The sequence below is a fragment of the Zingiber officinale genome, chromosome 1A, assembly GCF_018446385.1.
Source record: "Zingiber officinale cultivar Zhangliang chromosome 1A, Zo_v1.1, whole genome shotgun sequence".
In the NCBI taxonomy this organism is placed as follows: domain Eukaryota; kingdom Viridiplantae; phylum Streptophyta; class Magnoliopsida; order Zingiberales; family Zingiberaceae; genus Zingiber; species Zingiber officinale.
The window spans coordinates 151,991,879-152,009,988 of NC_055987.1; the positions used below are offsets into that span (position 1 = coordinate 151,991,879).

Genomic DNA, 18,110 nt, shown 5'->3' on the forward strand with positions numbered 1-18,110 from the left:
GTTCCGTAGCTGGTGCTCCGTATCTATTGGAGCTGGCAATAATTCAAAATTTATGTCCCCAACCGTAAAGTCAAAAACCATTAATGGGACCGCCATGCATCTTCTTCCTGTTTTTTCTCAGTGGGTCAATATATATTAAAGCACTGGTAGTCATGTTCTGAATATTGACTGAGCAATCTTTCTTTATTTTTTTCTTCCCAAGTAAATAATTTTCTATCCTATCTGAGCAGTAATAATTTAACGTCCAATAGATAGTAATTACCCTATCGACGGATATGACGACGGAATTACGAAAAAGATAAGATAACAAGAAAAAAATTAAGGTGACTTTTAGTTAAATGATGAAAATGATTATAGATATAAGTTTGATAGTAATATGTAATGGGAATGAGAATGGAAATGAAACTCATCTAGTTATATGGGTTTGATTGATTTCTATAAATCTAGAAATTATTCCCAAATTGTCATTCCCAAACCCACAATCCAAACACTATCTTTTACTATCATTCAATTTCCTCATTCCCAAATTCATCAACTAAACATCCCCTAAGATTACTAAGTGAAATCTCATGATTTTTTTTTAAAAAAACTTTATTATTAATAAAAGAACATGAGTTATAGCTTAATGTTAAGAAAATAAAGAAATCTTTATATATAAAATTCAATTCCAAACTTATAAAGGAGTTGAGATTCTCTGTCCCCAAAATGATGTGTACGTCCTCGTGTCTCCTCGTCGATCGGACGGATTAAATTATATCTCAAAGATATAATACACATCACGATGATATCATGACTGTTCGATCGACGAGGGGACAAGGGGATACGTTATTTTGGAGACAGATGATCTCAACTCCTTATAAAGAAAGAAAAGCATATATTTATAAAACAAAAAATTTGACAAAAATTAAAATTAACATAGCATGGCGTTGATATAGACATTAAAATCCATAAATATCTTAAATATCATGAAAATAAAAATAATAATTGACCCCACACCAATAGTATCAACATTAAAATCCATAAATATTTTAAATATCATTAAAATAAAAATAATAATTGACCCCACACCAATACTCTAGGAGGGAGATCCATCGATGATGTGACAAATATATTGATAATTATCATTTAGAACCATCAGAGGAAGAAGGACAAAGGGAGATTAACCACCACCCTCGGAGAACTGGGAGAATGACAAAAATTGAAGACAAGGGTTAGAATTGAAAGAAGAATAATAGGAAGCGGATGATGAAGAATAAGAGAAGAATGATAAATTTTATTGTTCATTGATGTTTGTTCATAAGGGCATTATAATATATAATATAAAAAAGTACTTAATTAATTGATCAATTAATAAATAATAGAATTATTCTAATAATTATAATATAATTATTCTAATAATTATTAAATCCTAATACTAATTTAACTTGATCCGGTCAATCTTAGTATATTGAATAATTTTCTTTTAAAAAATGATATTGGATGCTATTGCCACTCCAAAGCCCAAGTAAAAATCGGTCTAGATATGGGAAACAAAGTTAGCTAATGAATAGTTGAAAGTGATTAAAAAATAAAAAATAAAAAATAGAACCTAGTTGTTTCCTGCTTGCTCCTCTTTTTATGCTACCTTTAATGACTTTTAATCTTCCTTGCATTAGTAAAAATTTATTTCTCTTATCTTTTTTTACATCTTTTGGTATGCTAATTATTATCATTTAATGGGTGTGTTAAGGGTGATCATTAATCATTATCATTTAGTGGGAGTATTAAGGATGATCATTGTTGCCCTCAATCCTTCATCTTCGACCTATTGAATACTATCGCATACCAACTATCAGCCTATGGACCTAGTCACATCAAAAGCATAACTGCTCAAGAGAACCTGGACCTTGCTGGTCAAGGGTCCAGGGTATAACCGCTTGGGTGTAATCACAAATGAGCATCTAAGATGATTGAGTGATCCTCGTCCCGATCGGTAAGGTGAGCTTGTTCGATCACCTCGGTCGCCTAAGCAATATATATGTCCCGGTCAGCTAGTGATCCTCGTCTCGCTCGACGGGTTGAGCTTGTCCGATCATCTACTTGGTTGGCTAAACAATCTTTGTCTTGGTCAACTGGCGATCCTCGTCCAGGTCGACAGGTTGAGCTTGTTTGATCACCTTCTTAGTCAGCTAATCAATCTTCATCCCGATTAGCTGGCGATCCTCCTCTCGGTTGATAGGTTTTGAGTCGATTTATCTTTGACTTCTCTATTCACGTAGGCAGATATCTTGACTTATGAAAACCACGTGGAGGCTCTACTATTCCCTTGCATAAGAAATAAAATCTTTGGAGCCTCGGACGAGGGTATAAATGTTACTTTTTGGGCCCAAAATTGGGCAGTTATAGTTATGCTGCAATGAATGTTGATATTTGAATTCTGCACGCATAGCCACCGGCAAAGACTGATTATGAGTCACAAGTCAAAAATTATGACCTTTTAAAGTTCAAAGGGTCTTGTTGGATTAATCCTACATCTAAATTATGGGTGACAATTTCTGACCCGACACAAAAATACAACTTGAACTGAACACGAAAAAGTCAGGTTAGGGTCAGGTCTTATTGGGTTCGGGTCGGGTTCAGATTGACCTGATTGACATTATTAATAAACAGGTCGGGTTCGGGTCAACCTGAAATGACCTGAATACAACCCGTGAACCCGTTTATAAATATTTTTGGGTTGAGTAGTTTGGGTCGGATTCTGATTGAGTTCGGGTTAAAATAAACATATTTTAATAAAATGAGTCTTTTCGGGTCGGGGTTCGGATTAAGATGAACATGTTTTTGTAAATAGGTCATTTCAGGTTGGATTGAGTTCACGTTGGATTCGGGTTATGAGTCATTTCAGGTCGGGGTCGGGTCAAATACAGATAAATGGGTCAAATTCGGGTTAAATAATTTGATCCAAAATATTAATCAGGTCGGATTTGAATTTTGATATTCTAACCCATCAACTCGCCAATCTTAACCTGTTAATTTGAATTCAACCCGAATTGTCACTCCTATTTTAAATGTATATGAGAGGCCAAGCCCGGCTGAAGACATAGGTCAATAAGGTCTATGCCTAGGGCCCCAATTTTATGAGTTCAAATCCTCTGTCCCTAATATTACCTGTCTCCGTGTCCTACTCATCCCCTAACCCATTGTCAGCGCCCTCCGGGCGCTGCCCCGATCAATACTATAACCCTTGGGGAAGGTGAACCCAAGGGGGTCGCCATCGGCACGATCGGCGCCGGAATCCGGCTGGATTTGAGCAAACTTTCATCTACCATCGATCTAAGCCCCTGCTCTGATCCGGCCGGATTCCGACGGTGATCGTGCCGATAGCGATCCCTTTGGGTTCACCTTCCCTAAGAGTTATAGTATTGATCGGGGCAGCGGCCGGAGGCTGTCGATGGTGGGCTGGGACGATGTGTGAGACACGGGGATAGGGAGATTTGAGGACAGAGGATTTGATTTCCAATTTTATTGGGGCCCATTAGTATTAAAAAATTTTAAAATATATTTAATAATTGACAGTTAATTTTAATTAAAATCCTATTCAGTATTGATGCTTCGAGTTCAAGAATGCGCTTCGATTTCTGTGCACAGTGGTGTACACCGTACAACCATTTATTCCGACGGAAAAGAAACTTCAACTAATTATATATTAATTATAATCATTATATTCTCCTAGAATCCTATATAAAACTACCACTACATAATTTGATTTGGTCTCATCTTTGATTCTTTATAATCTGTATTTTTTTGTCCCTCATTGTCTCATCGGTGATTCTTCCAGTCTCAGAATACAACAAGACACCCTTAGCATTCCTCAATCGTCGGATAATATTTTTTTCAATCTTTTCTTAATTTTTGAAATGTTCTTTATTGTTCTGTATAAATAATAAATTATGGATGAAATGGACTCAAATATCGTTGGAAAAATATATTATTAGCAATTGTATAATTTTTTTTTCTCATTTTTCCTCTCTCGATGCAAACAAATTACATATATGCACTTAAAAAATCATATATTTTTAATAATTTTTAAGTACACTTATTTGATTTATTATATATTTGTTAAGTACCGTTTATTATAAAATATAAACTACTTAAATTAATGGATTCAAATCAAATTTAATATTTTATATTTTTTATTATATTTGTATAGATAATACTCAGCAATCAGTTTGAAATATTATCAAATTAAAATTACATGGCATAAATCAAATTTTATTATTTATTTAATTTTAAGTAATTTTATTTTGATAAAATATTAGGGACTTATATTTTCTTTTTATTATTATTTTAATATAAATATGTCTGTGAAAATACTATGATTATAAATATATGGAACGTATGAAAAAAAAATAAAAGAATTTATTTAATCTCAAAAATAAAAAAAATTATTTTACATAAAAACTTATTTTAGATTATTATTTTATTTTTTTAAAAAAAATTAAATCTATTATTATCGGTCTCAAGTCCGAATGAAAAAGAATGAGAAAATTTTTTTAAAAAAAAATATTAAAGGTTTATTTTTTTTATCTAAATTTTGAGACGGCCCTATGAGAGCATTTTACCTTTGAGTGAAATATGATAAAAAAACGAAGAGAAAAAAAAAATCATGGATCGACCTAATCATCTACGCACCTTCTAGAAACTATAAGATTATCCCCAAGATGCCTTTAACATCTAGTGTATGGACCCACCATAGACGTATTAATAAGTAGAGTATATTAGTTGTCTATTTCTCGATTGAGTACTAATGTTTTGTTTACTTAGGGGAACGAAAATAAAATTTATAGAAATTTTTTTTGCATCCCTTATTTATTTCGAAAAAAATGAATTATCTTTTATTTCTGTAATGGACCGATGGATTTTATAAATACATCCACTCATATTTTTTTCTTTCTTCCAAATAAGACGGAGAACAATTTCCTCCGTCAAAAGTGCAAATCGAATTTCTCTACGAGACTACGACTGGACTCAAGCGACCTAGATGATGGCCCTGCACGGCCATGGGTGACCCCTCCGGGAGGCATCTCTTACGGTAAAAGATTAAATCCTCGCCCCCATGATCTCCACCGACCGGATTCACGGTCATTGTGAGGGAGTTAAATCACAGCACCCGAGCTAACATGGGACGGACCGGGTGAGATACAGAAATAGGGGATTTATTCCCCTGTTGTCACTGAGTTTCGATCCGGCGGCCTCCTTGCAGCAACTCCGGGAGGCATCCCTTGTAGTAAAAAGGTGAAACTCTCGCCCCCAGGACCCCCACCGACCGGACCCACGGTCATTGTGAGGGAGGTAAATCGCAGTATCTGAACTAACATGGGACGGACCGGATGAGATACAGGGATAGGGGATTTATTCTCTCGTTACCACTGAGTTTCGATCCGACGACCTCCTTACAACAACTTCCACCTCATGCCATCTCGGATGACCCACGGGGTCAACTCCGGAAGGCATCCCTGCTGCAAAGGCGGGTTCCGCCGCCCAGCGGCCCCCTACGCCTGCCCCATGGTATTGTAGGAGGAAGGTAAATCAGGGTGAATGTTGGGTTGACAAATTGATGGTTGTTCGAGGCTTTAAGCCAGCAGACGGGGATATTATCCCACATTGCTACTGACGACACTCGAACCGTCGCTCCATGCTACAAATATACCACCAACTTACCAACTGATTCAGCCCCTGAGGGAACTCCGGAAGGCATCCCGCTCACTCATGAGGTTGTGTGAGGGGACCTCACAAAGCTGTGGGCGCCATTGCACTGCATGCGGTTCTGTTCCTATGTTTTCCTTTTCTTTTTGATTCTCTCTCTCCCTGCCATTGAGATTTCTTTATTTGAATTTCTTTCCCTCTCGTTTTCATCATTCAATATATATATAAAAATTAAATAAATAAATAAAATTTAAAATTTATTAAATTAAATATTGAGATTTTTGTTAATAATAAATATTTATAAATAATATTTAGAATTTATGAATTATATTCCTCAATAAATTTTTTATGATATATAAATTTTAAAAATTAAACTCCATAATAAAGTAAACAAGATTAAAATAAAAATGTAAAATAATTAAAAAAAATAAATATAAATTTAAAATTCGATAAAGCTTGAATCAAATTCAAATTATCGCTTGGCCGGTGGGCATGGCTCATCCTGCTATCTGTGCGCATTAATGACAGCTGCAAATGGCCTGACCAACCGCATCTGTGAATGTGACAGTGACACATGGCTCGCCCAATAAAAACGGTACCATGCAACTGGGTCGTCTACGCAATCAATCTCATGCATGCATTTGCAGTGCCCAATCTCTCTCTCTCTCACTCTCTCTCCTTTTTCTCTTCGGGCCCACCTGTGATTTCCTGTTTTCCGCATTGATGGGGAGATGCGCAGTTGCTAATTATGGGTTTCTTTTATATGTATGTTTTATGTGCATATTTCTGTCTTGTATTATTCACTAGTGGCAACGTGACTCCAGGGGTAGACTTGAAACTTGAAAGCGAGTGGAGTCCCTGTCAACTATAAAAGAGCAGATCGCAATTTTGTTTTATATATTTTTTATTATTTAAAATGAAAAGCGATTTAAAAGTAAAACAAGGAAGAGAAGACATGGTAAAAGGATATCCTTTCGATGTTTTTTATTTAAAGAGAATTAAAAAAAAGTAAATAATATTAATGCTCCAACTTCGATTTCCTTTATATGGGCGACAAAGATGCTGTGCTGCAGAACGCATCCGTCTCTCCGTGGCTAGCTCGTCCCTTCTCCTTTCTCTTCTGCAGACGAAATCAAAATGGTGGCTGCTCCTCTGTCTTCCTGGCCGTGGTTCAATTTGGGACTCTACAAGGCATGCACGCAATCTTCTTCTTCTTTCCCTCTCTGTATTATATTCTTAATGTCTTCTTGTGATCTAATTAATCGACTCGGAAGAGAGAACTTGATCGTGCAGTATCTGTTATGTGCGCCACTGGTTGCCAAAGCTGTGAGCGAGTGGAAAAGCCACGGAGAAGGAGCGGGGTGGTCTCTTCACCTTCTCATCCTCTTCAGCCTGAGGAGCCTCGTCTTCCAGCTCTGGCACAGCTTCTCCAACATGCTCTACTACACACGCAGGCGCAGAGTCATCCCCCACGGCCTGGATTTCCACCAGATCGACCGAGAGTGGGACTGGTACGTACGTAATTAACCTTCAGATCTCCTGAATCATTGAATAAGTTTAATTAATCGTTCTGAGATTTTTTTGGCAGGGACAATTTTCTGATACTGCAAGCTCTGGTCGCATCCATGGCGGTGTGGCGAGTAGTGCCAGGATCGGACGGGGTTCCTGTGGTGCAGTCAAAGGGATGGCTGATAGCTCTGTTGGTGCATGTGCTGGTATCCGAGCCTGTGTTCTACTTGGTGCACAGAAGCTTCCACGGAGACTACCTCTTCTCTCACTACCATTCAATTCACCATTCGTCACTTGTGCCACAGCCCATGACAGGTCGCAACTTTTTTTTTTAATTAAAAAAACGTAATTAATGCTAATATTTTATTATATAATGAATTCGATGGAGAAGGGATATAAAAAACTTGCTTTTTGATCGTTGAATTAATGGTCACGCCGAGCTACTTTGGTTAATTACGCTTGCTTAATTACCTGATAATTAATTTTTTAGAATATATATATACTTTCATCGCATAAAAATTAATCTTGCTGGTTTGTACTCATCGTGCTGGTGGAGCATGCAGCCACGTTCGGAACGCCACTGGAGAACCTGGCGATGACGGCGGTGATGGCGGCGCCTCTACTCGGAGCCTTCGCCGCCGGCCATGGCTCTGTGGGCCTCGTGTACTCCTACGTCCTCGCCTTCGATTTCTTGAGGTGTTTGGGTTACAGCAACGTGGAGATCTTCCCCTCGCAGCTCTTCCACTCGCTGCCCTTCTTACGTTACCTCATCTACACTCCCACGTAAGTCATCCTCATTGGAATAGCTCATGCCATCCATTGATTATTTTTTTCATTTATTGCCCAATCACAATTAATTAATCTGGGCTACTATTCAATTACTGCCATTACATTAATTGCATTCATGCGTCTGTTGTTTGATGTGAATTAATCGCATGTGTATGGCGGAAAACGTTAACATGTGCTGCTTCACCTGTAAGAATTTATGGTCACATTAATGAACGATTTATTACAATCCAACAACTGCCATTAATTGCCCACCATCGTACTATTTTTCGATGGCGCTCTTCGTTTTAAATTGAATTCAAAAGCTTATACTGAGAACTCGGAGTATAATGAACGATATATGATCATCGATTCAGATTACAGATAATTAATTAGAGTGGTCGAAAATATTTGACAGGTACTTAAGCATCCATCACACGGAGAAGGACTGCAACTTTTGCCTTTTCATGCCTCTCTTTGATTTTCTGGGGAACACCATGAATAACAAGTCGTGGGACTTGCAGAAAGAGATAAGCTCAGGTAAACTTTTTCTGGAATTGTATATTTAGTGTACCAATTAATTTGTTAATATATATATATATATATATATCTAATTAATTAAGCAGGGAAGAACGGAGGGGTTCCGGATTTTGTCTTCTTGGCCCATGTCGTGGATGTGATCTCGTCCATGCACGTTCCGTTCGTGTTTCGTTCGGTCTCTTCTAAGCCATATGTGGCCAATCCCTTTTTGCTGGTCCTTTGGCCCTGTGCCTTCTCGACCATGCTCTTGATGTGGGTGCTCTCCAAGACCTTCTCCCTCTCTTTCTACCACTTGAGAGGTCGCTTGCATCAGACTTGGGTCGTCCCAAGATATGGCTTTCAGGTGAAAATTAAATAAATCATTATTAAAGATTAATGACAGTATGATCGATGCTTGTTACCGTGTCATTCTTGCAGTATTTCTTGCCCTTTGCGAGTCAGGGCATCAATGAGCAGATTGAGATGGCCATACTTAGGGCCGACAAGTTGGGAATTCGAGTCCTTAGCCTTGCAGCATTGAACAAGGTATTGGGCAAATGAATTATCAATGCATCGAATTAAACTTATAACTTAACTTCACAATCGATCGTCTCTGTTTTCTATATGTACAGAACGAATCACTAAATGGCGGCGGGACACTGTTCGTGAACAAACACCCGGATCTAAAAGTTCGAGTCGTCCATGGCAACACCTTGACGGCCGCCGTCATCCTAAATGAACTCCCGAGGAATGTAAAGGAGGTCATCTTGACTGGAGCTACGTCCAAGCTTGGGAGAGCAATTGCGCTCTACCTTTGCAGAAAAAACATACGAGTGATGGTAAGCCAACTCTAATTAACTTCCAATCAATCTATCTCCTTCATCAACTATAAGACCTCACCGATCGCTGACTACGTACCGCCAATATATAGATGTTGACTTTATCGACTGAAAGATTTCTAAAGATCCAGAAGGAGGCACCGACAGAGTACCAACACTATCTAGTACAAGTCACCAAGTATCGAGCGGCAAAAAATTGCAAGGTGACACAGAAATTATTATTGACTCAATCCGATCGAGTTCCAACCATAAACAATCCTATTAATCAGTGAATATATCGCTGCAGACATGGATAGTGGGCAAATGGCTCTCGCTGAGGGATCAGCAGTGGGCGCCTGCCGGCACACATTTCCACCAATTCGTGGTGCCTCCCATCATTGGCTTCCGAAGGGACTGCACCTATGGAAACTTAGCCGCCATGAGACTCCCCAAGGACGTGAAAGGATTAGGTTCGTGTGAGGTGCGTACGTTATATATTAGGTTTCTTTTAATACAATACAATATTAATTATGTGAGCTAGCTAGCTAGCCTCAATGATATAATTATATTACTGACTGAACAGTACACGATGGAGCGAGGGGTGGTGCACGCATGCCATGCTGGTGGAGTAGTCCATAGCTTGGAAGGCTGGACGCACCATGAGGTCGGTGCGATCGATGTCGAACGCATTGATGTGGTGTGGAGAGCTGCGTTGAAGCATGGGCTGACGCCCGCTTGAAGAAAGTTGTAATTTAAGTTCGCTACGACTCGACATTTCTGGACTTGTGATCACCACAAGTTACACACATGATCGATGCTTTAATTTATTCGAGAATTAGAAATGTAATTCATTCGGTGTAGCTAGGAAGAAGTTAGTATGTGTGCGTGTAAGAACTAAACGTTTGGGGGAGAATTTCCTAAGAAAATAAAATGAATAAGCAAATTAATTAATCTCCCAAAAATTAATTTATGAGTATCGAATTCAATTCCCTATGATTAGGAACTAATTTGTAAGTGAGAATCAAGAGAACTTAGCACTAAGCAAACATATTCAATCCTTGTTGGCACAATATAAGTAAGAGTTTCGATTCTAACTTATTAGTGGAGCTAATTTGAGGAATAATAATTGCTGAGTGAAATCTTTTAAAATGTAGAGAAGCCTATCAAGCAGCTTTTGCAGATACTAGACTTGATATTGTACGATAAAATTAATATGAAGTCAGAATTTAGGAAACTGAAAAAAAAAGGTTTCATTTTAATGATTGTTCGTATGTGGTCCTCAAAAACAATAAGCTCTCCAAACAAGATGCAGGTGAAGATGGCTTTCCCCATTAACAAGTCTGGGGCAGCAAGCAGCTGCTCCTCACGACCAAGGTGACTGTATGGCCCTGACTCAATACAACTGCTCCAGCAGGAAGTTCAACTGTGACACTGAGTTTGATACATCATCATAATGAACACTAGCTAACTTCCAAACTACTATACCAGCTATTGATGTAGGTAAGTGTGTAACTCATCTATGTTGCAGTCTTATGGTATAGTTAAAGATGCATGAAAATAACGACAAATTTTTTATACATCTTTTCAAGGGATAAAGCTTTTGTATACGTCTTCTGATATATAAAGAAATTAAGAAAGATTGTTAACTGTCTCGGTTATACTACTCCAACTGGAAAGGACTGATCAAAGTGTTGGAAAAAAAATTATGGGAGAAGAAATACATCTTACCTGGAAGAGGAGAATAAGAAAAGAAATGTGAATTCAATTTATTTTCATTAATTGAAAAAGTTATATATTTATAGGTTTATTGGATAACTATTAATTTCACGTTTATCTCAAATACATTAAATCTAAACCCTTTTTCTTATGTCACCTCATCATATTCTATTTTTACGAATTCTTATTCTTATAAAAAATTATAATCTCATCATATTCTATCTCTATCCTAACACGAACTTTCATTCTTATCAAGAATTGCCTCGTCATTCTATCTCTATCCATAATATTCTATAATATTTTATCTCTATCAATAAAATTAAGTTTAATTTCCAACATTCTCTTTTAAACTTGATTTTGTGACTCCAAGCAAATATTACATCTTGATGAAGTCTTCAAATTTGAATGACTTGATAAAAATATCAACAACTTGATCTTGAGATTTTATATATTCCACTTGCATATCTTTTTTTTGTAATGCACTCTCTGATATAGTGATAGTGCGTATTAATGTGTTTTGCTTCTATAATGAAAAATTGGATTCTTTGCTAGTGCTATTGCAGACTTGTTATCAGCTTAAATCTTGGTTACCTCTTCTTGTGGTCAACTTAGCTCATACAGTAATTTCTGAGCTAAATAGCATGACAAATACAAGAGATCTAGCCACATACTCTGCTTCATAAGTAGAAAGTGTGACAATAGGTTGTTTCTGAGCTAAATAGCATGACAAATACAAGAGATCTAGCCACTACTCTGCTTCACAAGTAGAAAGTGTGATAATAGGTTGTTTCTTCGACATCCAAGTGAAAATTATATCTCCCATTGATACGACGATGAGATAAGAGGGAAGGGCATTTTGGACATTTGAGATCAATTAGGTTTTGATTTTAAGTGGGGGCTGGTTTTTGTGTGTGTGTTGGGGGGGGCGGAACTAGGCCTTTCTTCCTCCTTCCCACGCTCCTCGCCGGCTACCGACTGCCACCTCTTCTCCTCTCTCACTCCTCCTCGTGACTCCACCACTGGGCTGATTCGCCGCTGCTCCTCTCCCTCCTCTTCCTCGCAACGCCACCCTCGAACAGACCGGTCGCCCGCTCACCTTCTTCCTCAGGCACACCACCACTGCCTCCAGCGGCCTTTGCCGCCGCCGCGTCCAGCGGCTTTTGCTGCAGCCGAGTCTAGCAGCCACCGCCGCCGCGTCCAGCGACCTTTGTCGCCGAGTCCAGCGGCCACCTCTGCCGCGTCCAGTAGCCTCTCCCGCTGCCGAGTCCAGCAGTCACCGCGACTACTTCTAGTGGCCGCTGCCGCCCCCCGATGCCACCTACAGCGACAGTCACCGGCCGATCCACGACCACCACTGATTTCACAGCTGTTGTCATCCTCCGATTTGGTATTGTGCTGGCCTGCGAACCACCGTTGTATTTCGGCCTACGAGCTGTGGTGGTGTGTTCGGCATGCGTGCCGCTATTATATCCTGGCCTGCGTGCTGACGTCATCTCTCGGTTGGCTTGCCGCTAGTATCTCTTGGTCGACTTGTTGTTTGCCGGATTTAGGTTACGCTCGGCTCCTGGCGTGCAGATCCAGCTCCGCAGCTGACATATTCATCTATCCTTCAGGGTCGTGACGACTCGATCAACAGTACGACCAGCTCACCGATCCATCCGAGGGCGCCCCCCAGGGCTAGGGTACGTCATCGTACTCATCTTGTATTTATTTTATTGTTCTGTTGTTATTCGACTGATTATATATTCATGGGACCTGCCTCGAGCACCGGGGTACAGGGACTGGGGCAACCCGGTCGCTGGTTGTAGGTACTGTTGACCAGAGGCCTTCCGATGACTTGGTCAACGTAAAAGGCAGCTCACCATCCGGGTCATGGAGAAGCGATCAACAATCCAGACACGCCATTTTGACAACCCCGTCTTCTCAGATTCCCGACAGGAACATAATTGGCGCCTTCTGTGGGAACGCACCTGATCTGGAACGTGAAGACGGACGACATCGGAAAATGCTGCCATATTCATGACCTTGATGGGTTTCGACGAGTATATCATATTCTCCTCACTCCATGGGTATTCGGGAGTCGAGAAGTTGAGTCAGATCCTTTGCTGGTCGGTAGGTCAGTTTTTCCGTTATATTCTCTTTCGGTCATAGAATCATAGTTTTCCGAGCAAGGACTCCCGTGCCGATCAGCTGGATTTCTATCATACTAGAGCCACAAGCTCATTGTCGAAGACTCCCGCGCCGATCGACCGGGATTATATTTGCGAAGACTCTTGCGCCGATCGACCAAGATTATATGTGTGAAGACTCCCAAGCCGATCGACCGAGATTATATTTGCGAAGACTCTTGAGCCAATCGACCGGGATTATATTTATGAAGACTCCTGAGCTGATCGACCGAGATTATATTTGCGAAGACTCCTGTGCCGATCTGTCGGGATTATATTTGTGAAGACTCCCGCACCGATCGGCCGAGATTATATCTGCGAAGACTCCCGAGTCGATCGGCCGGGATTATATCTGTGAAGACTCCCGCGCCGATTGACCGGGATTATATTATATTAGAGCCACAAGCTCTAGAAGTCGAGCGGCGACTATAAACCCTAGAGTCGAGCGGCAACTATAAAACCATGTGAAGATAGTCGAGTGGCAATGTTAAACCCAGGTCTCCACCGACGATCGAGCGGCGACCTTAAACCCGAGTCTTCACCAACCAGCTTATCAGAGCAGCTTATCTCCCCCGTTTGGGGTCGAGTAGTTTCGGACCAGCTTATTCGAGCATCTATCTCCCCCGTTCGGGGTCGAGTGATTATCACTGGTTTCGGACCAGCTTATACGAGCATCTATCTCCCCCGTTCAGGGTCGAGTGATCTTCACTGGTCTCAGACCAGCTCTTCGGATCTCATATCTCCCCCGTTCGGGGTCGAGCGAGCTTCATTGGTCTCGGACCAGTATATCATATTTCCTTATCTCCCTGGGTCAGGGTTGAGTGATCTTCACTGGTCTCGGACAAGCTCTTCGAACCTCATATCTCCCCCGTTCAGGGTCGAGCGACCTTCACTGGTCTCGGACCAGCATATCATATTTCCTTATCTCCCCCGTTCGAGGTCGAGTGATCTTCACTGGTCTCGGACCAGCTCTTCGGATCTCATATCTCCCCCGTTCGGGGTCGAGGAGCATTCACTGGTTTCGGACTAGCATATCATATTTCCTTATCTCCCCCGTTCGGGGTCGAGTGATCTTCATTGGTCTCGGACCAGCTCTTCGAATCTCATATCTCCCCCGTTCGGGGTCGAGCGACCTTCACTGGTCTCGAACCAGCATATCATATTTCCTTATCTCCCCCATTCGGGGTTGAGTGATTTTTACTGGTCTCGGACCAACTCTTCAGATCTCATATCTCCCCCGTTCGGCGTCCAGCGGCCTTCACTGGTCTCAGACCAACATATCATATTTCCCTATCTCCCCCGTTAGGTGTCGAGTGATCTTCATTGGTCTTGGACCAGCTCATCGGATCTCATATCTCCCCCGTTCGGAGTCGAGAGGTCTTCATTGGCCACGGAGCATATCAGAACAACCTATCTCCCCCGTTCAGGATCGAGCTATCTCCAATGGTTGCGAACAAGAGTATCTCCACTGGTTCGGACCAGAATATCACATAGGCTCTGCGCCCGCTCCGCTCACGACTTTTGCTTCCGTGCGTCTTCGATTCCCGGGCTACACCTCCGTACAACTCACGGGTGGCGCGCTCGCTCGGCTAACGACTTTTGCTTGTGTGCGTTTTTAATTCATGGGATATACTCCCGTTCAGTTCATAGGCGATGCGCTCGCTCGGCTCGCGACTTCTGTTTCCAAGCACATGTGATTTTGCGGGCTATGCTTCCGCTCCGTTTTCGAGCTCCACTTCTGCCCGGCATTGCCTCATCGCTCGTCCGCTCGGTCTGCTCAGCATCCCATGTGTTGCTCGGTCGGCTATCATTTTACATATCACTCACTTAACATTTTGTCGCTCGCTCGACATCGGTCTGGTTGTCTACTTGGTATTATTTCTCGTAGTTCGCTCGACATCGCTACCATCTCCCGCATGACGCTCTCTCGGTTACTCGGTTCGTATTTTTTCGGTTGCCTAATTAGTATCTTCTCGATCGCGTGCTAGGCTAGATCACCCGTCTTTATACTTGAACAACATTATCTCCGTTGCCTGGACGACACTCTTTCGGTCGCTCGCTCGGCATCTTCGTAGCCACTTGATCAATATCACTTGACCGTTTGCTCGATCGCGCCCGATCGCTCTACTTAGCATTGCCCAATGGTTTGCTTGATATCACTCGGTCCCACTCGGCATTCGACCGATCCCTTGCTTGGCTCGACATTGTTTTTTATCGCTCGGTTGACACTTGTTTTTCATCTAATCGCCTAATCACGCTGCTTAGCATTGCCCGACAGTCTGCTCGATATCGCTCGATTTCCTGCTCCGCATTGCCATTGCTACTCATTCGATGTTATAAGAAGAGCCCAGTGATCTGATTCTATTTTACATCAGGCTTGGTCTAGTCAATCGGACTTGCGCCTCCTTCGAATAGACTTAAAGGGGAGGCTTGTGATATGACGATGAGATAAGAGGGAAGGGCATTTTGGACATTTGAGATCAATTAGGTTTTGATTTTAAGTGGGGGCTGGTTCGTGTGGGAGGGAGGGGGGGGATGGCCGCCAACAGAAACGAGGAGGCCTTTCTTCCTCCTTCCCACACTCCTCGCTAACGCCGGCTGTCGGCCGCCACCTCTTCTCCTCTCCCACTCCTCCTCGTGACTCCACCACTGGGTTGATTCGTCGCCACTCCTCTCCCTCCTCTTCCTCGCAACACCGCCCTCGAACAGATCGATCGCCACTCACCTTCTCCCTCACGCACACCGCCGCCACGTCCAGCGACCTTTACCGCTGACGAGTCTAGCGGCTTTTGACGCCGCCGAGTCCAGCGACCATCGCCGCTACGTCTAGCGGCCTTTGCCGCGGAGTCCAACGGCCGCCGCCGCCGCATCCAGCGGCCGCCGCCACCGCATCCAGCGTCCGCCGCCGCCGCATCCAGCGGCCTTTGCCGCCGCCGAGTCCAACGGCCGCCGCCGCCGCGTCCAGCGGCATTTGCCGCCGCGTCCAGCGGCCACCTCTGCCGCGTCCAGTAGCCTCTGCCGCTGCCGAGTCCAGTAGTCGCCGCGACCACTTCTAGTGGCCGCTGCCGCCCCCCGATGCCACCTACAACGACAGTCACCAGGCGATCCACGACCACCACTGATTTCACAGCTGTTGTCATCCTCCGATTTGGTACTGTTATGGTCTGCGACCCACCGTTGTATTTCGGCCTATGAGCCGTGGTGGTGTGTTCAGCCTACGTGTCGATATTATATCCCAGCCTGTGTGCCGACGTCATCTCTCGGTCGGCTTGCCGCTAGTATCTCTCGGTCGACTTGTTGTTTGCCGCTAGTATCCCAGCCATAAAAGCTGAATGACTCAATAACCTCAAGATAGACTTAGATATGATTTCTGGTTTGTCCAAAAATTATTACAATTTATTGTAATAATGTTGGTGCAGTAGCAAACTCGAAGAAACCATAAGTCTATAAGGCAAGTAAACACAATAGAGCGCAAGTACCACCCAATACGAGGAATCATATAAACGAGGAGAAGTTGTTGCCGCCTAGATTGCATCAGGTGATGACCTATAGATCCTTTCACTAAGGTCCTTAAGGCAAGAGCTTTTGATGGGCATGTTGAAGGGATGGGAATCAGATGTATGGCAGCAGATATGGCAGCTTAGTCTTTTAGTATAAATGGGAGATTGTTAGAGTGTATACTAAAAGCCTAGCTTTTGGTATAAACATTTATCTAGAAATAAGAATCACATTGGTCAAATGTCTACATTTGTGATAAATGTAGTTGTTCAATTAATTTATATTGTAGATAACATGATGTGTGGTGTCACACACAGAGGATCATGTTATCAGTACCTTATAAATTATAAACAGTAGCTCACGACCAAGATGGAAAGGAACAAACCATTTGAAGGTCGTAGTGTAATTAGGTATTAGTTTATCTTAACTATATAATTACACTAGTACACTTAGAGTGTATTGAGTAGGACCATTAGAGGTCGTTTCTTTTATACTGACTTTATAAAGAAACAAAGACCTCAGTTATTATGGAAGTGTGTGCTCTTAATCCTAATATAATAACAAGCACATATATTTGATATTTATTTCTTTAATTTGTCAATGGGTGAGATTTAGTTCGATGAATCAATAAGCCCGATAAGTTGGGAAGTGATATCACTTATAGTGTGTGTTGTTGATTATAGAAGGAAATTGTGTCCTAGAGATACTAGGTTGAGAATGTCCCCAAGAGGAGCTCAAAAGGATTGTCATGTTAAACCCTGCAGGTGGACTTAGTCCGACATGACGATGAAGTTGAGTGGTACTACTCTTGGAGCTAGATATTAATTAAGTGAGTTGTCAGTAACTTACTTAATTAGTGGACATTTGTTATCTTAAACACAGGGAGACTAACACACTCATAATAAGAAGGAGCCCAAAAAATGTAATTTGGGATTGGTGTGGTAGTTCAATAATAATTCTCTAGTGGAATGAATTATTATTGATAAAATTAAGTTATGTGTTCGGGGCGAACACGGGATGCTTAATTTTATCGGGAGGCCAAAACCAATTCCTCCTCTCGGTCCCTATCGTAGCCTCTTAATTATAGAGTACTATACCCACCTATACCCACCTTCTTACCTATCCTATAGGGGGCCGGCCAAGCTAGCTTGGAGACCAAGCTAGGGCCGGCCATGTTTTGGTTCATGGGTGAATTCATGTGGCCGGCCCTAGCTTGAACTCAAGCTTAGGTGGCCGACCCTATTAAAATAAAAAGGAATTTTATTTTTAAAATTTTTCTCATGTGGATAACATGATTTAAAAGAGAGTTTAAAAATTTAAATCTTTCCTTTTATAAGATTCTACAAAAGATTAAGAGAAGAGTTAAATCTCTTTCCTTATTTGTAGATTAAAAGGTTGATTTTAATTTTAGTAAAAACTTTCCTTTTAATCA

The 18,110-nt window shown here is 41.6% G+C and overlaps 1 protein-coding gene across 4 annotated transcripts; it reads left to right on the forward strand.

The window, feature by feature from the left end:
- The first annotated feature begins 6,730 nt into the window (after window positions 1–6,730).
- LOC122037990 (very-long-chain aldehyde decarbonylase GL1-2-like) lies at window positions 6,731–10,258 on the forward strand. 4 transcript variants are annotated; one of them, XM_042597508.1, is made up of 11 exons: window positions 6,731–6,876; window positions 6,979–7,196; window positions 7,274–7,509; window positions 7,758–7,977; window positions 8,378–8,499; window positions 8,583–8,842; window positions 8,917–9,024; window positions 9,111–9,317; window positions 9,410–9,520; window positions 9,604–9,777; window positions 9,880–10,258. In XM_042597508.1, exons 1-11 carry the CDS (start codon window positions 6,823–6,825, stop codon window positions 10,033–10,035), a joined length of 1,866 nt encoding a protein of 621 aa, XP_042453442.1. In that variant the 5' UTR covers window positions 6,731–6,822; the 3' UTR covers window positions 10,036–10,258. The 4 variants fall into 4 exon arrangements, with proteins under 4 accessions (XP_042453442.1, XP_042453443.1, XP_042453439.1 ...); XM_042597509.1 differs by having other exon boundaries at window positions 8,586–8,842; XM_042597505.1 differs by having other exon boundaries at window positions 6,745–7,196.
- The last annotated feature ends 7,852 nt before the right edge of the window (window positions 10,259–18,110 follow it).

Bases quoted from the DNA above. Each gene is read 5' to 3' on its own strand.
- LOC122037990 (XM_042597505.1), top strand. From the start codon at position 6,823: ATGGTGGCTGCTCCTCTGTCTTCCTGGCCGTGGTTCAATTTGGGACTC. The intron at 7,197-7,273 runs GTACGTACGTAA...TTTTTTTGGCAG, and splicing joins ATCGACCGAGAGTGGGACTG to GGACAATTTTCTGATACTGC. The intron at 9,025-9,110 runs GTATTGGGCAAA...CTATATGTACAG, and splicing joins GCCTTGCAGCATTGAACAAG to AACGAATCACTAAATGGCGG.